Raw genomic sequence first — 7,715 nt, 5'->3', positions numbered from 1 at the left:
TACCATTATACCACTATCACAGTCTTCATTGGTTTCTTTTTACCAGCAAAGAAATTTGAAGTCGCTCCTTCAGAATAGTCCTCAAATTGCTGCCTTGTTCTATCAAAGGATGCACTTGAGGCTCTTGCAAAATCTGGAAAATAGATAAATAAATTGTTTGCAAAGGAAGTTTTTATTTAAAACCTTGCCTTGAGGCTCTTGCAAAATTCTGGATAAAAGACATAGGTAAAATTGTGCAAGTGGTTGGTAAATTAGAGCTTACCTTGATCAGTTGCTTCTTGTTGAAGTCTTGTATCCAAATAGTCTGTACTAGGATCTTCTGATTTGTTTGCAGTTTTGTCAAACAAATTTGAAGCACCGGAGTTGTCTTCAGTCCTGGAGGTATCTGTGAACATAAATTCGCTTTTGCGGAATTCCTCGACACCTAAAAAACCAAAACCAAGGATCAAATGATGATCATCCTTTGTCTATTACCAAAAGACCATTATCATTTTACCTGGTAAAGCTCCATATGAAAAGCTCCTCAATTTGGCAGTCCCTCGTTTTCTCCGGTGACTGATATTAGAGATTCCTGAATTATTAGGTGCAATGTTTGTCCTGGTTCGTCCAGGATGATCATCAGGTTGGTCATTAGTTGTCGAAGAGTCTAAAGTCGTTAAATCGTATTCTGTTGAATTTTGCTGGCGGTACAACTTTGCCAAGATTCTGTGGGTGGATGCTTTGAGATACCTAAGGAGAAAAAAAATACATAGATAAAAAAATTCTTGATTTAATTTAGAGCCTAAGTTTGTTTTTATTATTTATTTTTTGTTGTATATATAAAAAGATTCGATAAAACTCGAAAACGGCTGAACCGATTTGGCCACAGTTTAGTCTTGAAATACTGGTGCTAACCCAGAGGTTGCTGAGAAATTATTATATATATCATTATATATATATATGTATATATATATGTATATATATATATATCTATATACCTACACATTTATATTTTAATTAGAAACACAGTACCGTCATTAGTCCGTTCCTCAACAGTTGATCAAATATGATTTCTCGTTCTGTTGCACAAAAACTGTTATTCAAATAATAAATATTTGCAATTATTAATATCAATATAAATATTAATATATGCAAAAGTACTGACACACAATCTCTGTCACGAGATTAGCAAATAACGCGATTTTTAATCTACGAGCAAAATTAATTGGAACAAACGGTCAAATATGAATAATTTATATGCAAGAAATATTTAGATGTTTTTGTATAATATATAACACAAAATCTGCATTGGGATATTCAATAAGTTTTTTAAAAAAACCTTTAAATTTAAAAAAAAAACTTGCAATAAATTTATTACAAAAAATATTCAATAAAAAATTCACACTAAAGTTATTACGAAATAAATAAATATAAAATTAATAAATAATCAAATATAATAAGTCAGAGTATAATTTAATAAATAATGACAAAAATTTACATAAATAAAGTAATAACAATTAGATAAAAAATTAAATAAACATGTAAGAAAAATAAGATTACAAATAACTTCTAATTTATTACATATTTACAAATAATTTATTTAATTTTGTAAAAATTATTTTTAATATTGATATTCGTCAAGTGCTCATCGAGACCTTTCAAACGAGACCCCACATGCATTTTCATAAATTTGACCCGCTGTAATGTTTATAGTAAGGAGCAACTTTATCCTACTACTACTTTATATGTAGTATCGAACACTCGTCTGTTATATATCATGTATCTTTTAAAACATGCGTTTTTTATGCATAATGTGTTAGTAAAGTTTGTGTAAAATTGAATAGTACATAATATTTTCTAATATTATAAAGCCCTACAGCAACTTGATGTGCTTTAAAATTGCAATTGAAAATACTAAATTGAAATGAGCAATTGAAAGTGCATTCATATGTAGTATTGTTGATTGTTCCTAAACTATTTGATTAATATGAATGGTGTTTTAGGAAAAATTTGTGTAAAATTGAACGGTCTATAATATTTTCTGATATGACAAAACCCTAAAGCGACTTGGTGTTCTTTAAAATTGCAAATGAATATACACAAATAGTATGAGAGAGTACGTGCATTCATTGCTCATGTCGTTTGAAAATCTCAAACCATTCGATTAGCATTAATGGTGTATATGGCAAATTTATTCAGAATTGAATAATAAATAAGTTTTGTTAATAACATGATGCTCTAGAACAACTCTGTATACTTTTAAATCAATGTCGAATATGGAACTATATTACTAATAATTCTGAATTGTACGTAGAAGTGTTCTGGAATTAACTAGAATGAAAAAGTGCATTCATTGTTTATATCGTTTGTAGATCTTAAACCATTCGGTTAGCATGAATGGTGCATATGGCAGATTGATTCAGAATTGAATAATAAACATTTTTTGTTAACAACAAAACAATCTAGAGTAATTTGATAAACTCCTAAATCGACTTCTAATATGGAACTACAGTACTCATAAATCTGATTTGTAAATAGGTGCATACAGAAGATAGTTTTCTTAAGACCAAAACAGTTCCATAAATTGCACTTATTTTTTAAATATAAACAAAATAATTAATTCTACTATCCTCTCATTTAACAGTTACATAACACCATAACAAAATTTTAATGCAAAATATTCTCAAAGCAATTAATCGATACTATTTATTACCTATGTTTATGCATGAATTTAATTCCGTCATAAATTCTGTTATTAATATTTTAATAACAGACAATTTTAATAACAGTCTTCGGGTGTTTTTTGTTTTCGTATCGTAGAACTCTATCTAAATTCCTTATCGGAAATATTCGGAATAACCGCGGCGGCAAATATTATTTTAATTAATTGCCGCCGACTTGTTTTGCAAATATGCAGAATGTACCGTAGTAATAGATAAATGTTAAATATTAATATATATATATATATATATATATATATATATATTTAAAAAAAACATTACACGGGATTACACGCAACTTGATCAAATAAAATCCACGTGTTTAATTGCACTCTTAGAATGCTCACACTAATTTTATATTTTCAACAGCAATTTTAAAGCAGAACAAGTAACTTCAGCAAATTTTATTATTAACAAAATTTGTTCAATATTTAATTATAAACAAATCTATTGAATACATCATCAATGCAAATCGAATGGTTTAAGATCTACAAGCGATATATAGTAGATAAATGCACTTCTAGCACTCAGGTACTACTTATGCATTTTCAATTGCAATTTTAAAGTATACCGAGTTGCTCTAGGTCATCATAATGTTAGAAAATATTTTGGCCTATTAAATTTTAAACAAATTTTCCAAACACATCATTAACATAAACCAAATAGTTTGAGATCTACGAACGCTACAAAAGTTACATGTACTTTATTGATCTCATACTACTTGTGTATTTTCAATTGCAATTTTGAAGTAAACCGAGTTGATCTACAACTTTATAATATTCAACAATATCGTAGATTATTCAATTTCAAATAAATTTCCTGAACACTTCATACTAATCAGCAAACGGTTCAAAAGTTACAATGAATTCAACAAACTATATACATTTGTTACATACCTGTCGGACATTGATTTTAATTTAGCAGTGAAGCACAAGGAATCGATTTTGACTTTAGATTTTGGTGTACTTGTGTGTAGGAGGTTGTGGATGTCGCCGATTTTTAAGGAACCATCAGGATCTAAAAAATAAAAAATAAAATTATAAAAATTGACAAAGAAAAACTATTTGAAGCCCAAAATAAGCTAAAAACTCATTTTTTGCTCCTAGAATCCAAAAATCTCCTTAAATTTCAACCAAAACCAAAAAATTATTTCTTTCATCTTTTTACCTACCATCTAACTCACTTTTATCTTCATCCCCAAAACTCCTTTTTTCCAAATTACCACTCCTCTCCAAAGTTTTTCTCTGGTGAGTTTTCTGGAAGTTCTGAAAGTCTTCTTCAACACTTTGTTGACGATTCGTCAACAAGGCATTCAAAGTTTTAGATTTTTGTTGACTTGACAAATGGTAACTGGAATTTAGGTTGACAACATCGTTTGATGTTGATGATGATGTTGATGTCGTATTGTTGATTCGGTAGCAATTGGAGGAGGATTTTCTTGGTGACCAGGTGCCACCAGATTGATCTGGAAAAAAAATTATAGAAAAATTGGTAAAATTACCAAGACAAATGAAATAAGATTGAAAGTGCAGGAGACACTAGCAAAAATCCTCATACACCACTAGTTACATTCACAACAAATCATCTTTCAATTTCATATAATTTCTTATCCATGTCATCCTATGAAATAATAATTTTCTCGTTGGCAAAAGAAATAAATAAACAAAAAGCTGTTACAGTTTCCGCCTAAACAGGATCTCGACGATTTACCTTCTTGTGTCTGCGGTCATTTTGTATTTTATTGCTCCTGGGATCGTCTTCATAATTATTTCTGTCATTTTTTTACTCAATTTACTTTTTTACACTTTTTACCTTTTACTCTCTTGCAAAAGACACAGAAAAAACCGACTGACGTGTGTGAAAAATGATGCAAGATGATGTAGATGGATAAGTTGAATAACGGATTGCAATTTTAGAGGTTTAAGGTATACGAAGTTGCTGTAGAGTGTTATGATGTTAGACATTATTGTATATTGTTTTTTTATTTTAAACAAATTTGTCGAATATTTCATTAAAATTGGATGTACTGTTCAAAAGATACCAAAAAGCAGCAAATAGGGGCACAAAGCGTGAGGAATTAAAATCTTGCATTTAGATTTTGTATTGCAATTTTAAAGTATACCGAGTTGCTGTAGAGCATAATGATGTTTTAGAATATTGTATATTATTTAATTTTGTACATATTTGTCGAATATTTCATTGAAATTGGATATACTGTTCAAAAGTTGCAAAAGATGCACCAAATAAGGACACAAAATGTGAAGAAATAAAATTTTGCATTTAGATTTTGTATTGTAATTTTAGAGTATACCGAGTTGCTGTAGAGTTAAATGATGGTAGACAATATTGTTAACGGCTTCTTTTGTAAAAATTTGTCGAATATTTCGTTAAAATTGGATTAACCCTTCGGGAATATATAAAAAATGCAGCAAATAAGGGTACAAAGCGTGAGGAATTAAAATCTTGCATTTCGGTTTTGTATTGCAATTTTAGAGTATACCGAGTTGCTGTAGAGCATTATGATGTTAGACAATATTGTAAAATGTTTAATTTTAAACAAATTTGTCGAATGTTTTATTAAAATTGGATGTACCGTTCAGAAGATACAAAAGATGCAGCAAATAGGGATACAAAATGTGAGGAATTAAAATTTTGCATTTAGGTTTTGTATTGCAATTTTAGAGTATACCGAGTTGCTGCAGATTGTTATGATGTTAGACAATATTGTCAACGGTTTAATTTTGTACAAAATTGCCGAATATTTTATAAAAATTGGGCGTACCGGTCAAAAATACAAAACATACAGCAAATAGGGGCATAAAATGTGCACAAGCAACTTAATCTCGATCTTCCTACTCTTTTCAACATTGTGTAAAAACTATTATAGTTACGACAAAACTTATAATACAGAAACTGATTGTAATTCTATCTACTACAAACCTGTCTAATACAAAAATACTGTAAGTCTAAAATTTATCCTAAAATTTTGCAAACGCGTACCAGGCCCAGAACAAAAATGTTGTGTCTTCCTCCAACCCTCAGTGCGCAACGATTTCCAACAAACCGCACAAAAAAACATTATATAACCAATATTTTATAAATAAACACAATTTCTAGTGAAGGAATCCGATGACTCAGTATTTTATATCGAATAAGATATAAAATACAAAACCAGTTGAATCACAAGATTTTACGACATAACGGATTTGTTCGCGTTTTCTGAACAAACTGCAAACGATTTCGATTCTATTTGCAAACGGATATCGATATTTGTATTTATAGTTATCGATACATCGATATTTGTATTTATGGTTATCGATATGTCGATATATGGCGATATGAGGCGATAAGTCACGAGAAATCGATCATAAATCGCGATGAAATCGATAATAAATAGTGGAAAGGGGATAGTTATTATTTTGTAGGATATTTATTTGTAAATGTCTAATATATATATATATATATGTGTGTGTATATATATATATATATATATATATATATATATGTACATACATATTACATGATAATTATAAACGCTTCCGTCTGATAAGAAAAAATTACAGACAAAAACACAACCTTGAAATTAAATGACTAATAGAATTTTAAAAGCGATAATTTATATCCGCACAAATAATTAAAGACAAGTGTTTTTGTTGCTAAATATTATAAACAATTTTATCTTCTGTTAGTCATACAAAAATGATAAGAAAAATTATCTATTGCGTCTATTTAAAATTATCAGAAAAATTTTAAACGCAAACTAAAACTATTTGTTTAAGGTGAGTTTTAACGTCATAGAAATATAAATGAATTTTTCAATATATTGCAAAAAGTATAAGTTGTATATTAAAATCACTAAAGACAAACTTATACAGCATATTTTTCTTATTATGGCCTCATATAACGTTTTATAATATTTTTCTTAAATATCGAGATATCAACAAAAGAGTTTATGCAATCCTTGCACCTGCTTGGTACAAATTTTTACATTTTGTAAGATTTTGCAAATTAAGGTAATTAATGTTAAAGAAATAAATATTAAGCATAAAATTCTACACAAATTAGTCTTTAAAAGTTTTTAGGTAAGTATAACAAATTTTGATTTAAAACCTTGACATTCACTTCAAAACAGATGCTAAGCACCATGTGAGTTTTTATAATTATTGATATATTGCCAAAATTATAAGTTTAATATAAAAATTGTCCAAGACGAACGTATACAGCATAAAATTGTATATTATTGCCTCATATAACGTTTTGAAATATTTTTGCTAATTATGGAGATATCACCAGAAGACTTTATGCAATCCTTGCTTCTTCCCGGTGCAACATTTTACATTTTGCAAAATCCCGCAAAAACTAACAAACATACACCAAAAGTGTACAAACTAAAAAATTAAGCATACAATTCTACATCTAGTTTTCTTTAAACGTTTTTCACTATCTTTAATAATTTTCGAGATATTTTGAATCAAATTTACCTATTCGTGATCTTCGACTGTGCGAAGGTCTTGCAACTTCATCGTTGCCGCTCATAGATGGAGTCACCAGCAACCTCTGCTCCGATTGGTCGACTCGCAAAGGTGAGAGACTTAGGAGACGGGGTGTGTCACCGCTTTTTTTGAACCATTTCATTTTTCTAAAAGAAAAATTAAAATAAAAATCAGACAAGCTTCCATACAATAGCTACGTTTTGTATATTTTTAATATTAATGTTATATGCTTTTGCTTGAAATTATTGGATTTTTGTTTAAATTTAATTCTAAATTTCACTGTTGCCAATAAATTTCTTTAGTACCCACACAATTTGCCAAAAATGGACAGAAACGTGTGGGCAAAAGAAATTTATTTCACCGAATAACATTCGAATTCGTTTCTCAGTTTTGTGACAACGATAAAAAAAGAATTCACACATAATTTTAGTTGATTATATTATAAACAACTTAAATGATGAATATAGTTTATTATTATATTATAAAATAAGCAATCAGGTGCGAGAGAAACGCGTACACTGAG

General features: G+C 28.9%; 1 protein-coding gene across 2 annotated transcripts in view; it reads right to left on the bottom strand.

Moving 5' to 3' along the window:
• The window catches only part of LOC113366516, a 21,748-nt gene extending 14,409 nt beyond the window's left edge, over positions 1–7,339 (bottom strand). For both annotated transcript variants that reach the window (XM_026608136.1, XM_026608137.1), the window contains exon 1: positions 7,181–7,339. In XM_026608136.1, the coding sequence (XP_026463921.1) occupies positions 7,181–7,334 (154 nt within the window). In that variant the 5' untranslated portion in view covers positions 7,335–7,339. The remainder of the gene's footprint in view (positions 1–7,180) is intronic.
• Positions 7,340–7,715: the final 376 nt, after the last annotated feature.

The sequence above is a fragment of the Ctenocephalides felis genome, unplaced genomic scaffold (assembly GCF_003426905.1).
Source record: "Ctenocephalides felis isolate EL2017-DRISC unplaced genomic scaffold, ASM342690v1 CF-g0.4_SCAFFOLD_01170, whole genome shotgun sequence".
In the NCBI taxonomy this organism is placed as follows: domain Eukaryota; kingdom Metazoa; phylum Arthropoda; class Insecta; order Siphonaptera; family Pulicidae; genus Ctenocephalides; species Ctenocephalides felis.
The sequence above is the reverse complement of the archived record's forward strand: the minus strand, read 5'-3'. Positions and strand labels throughout refer to the sequence as shown.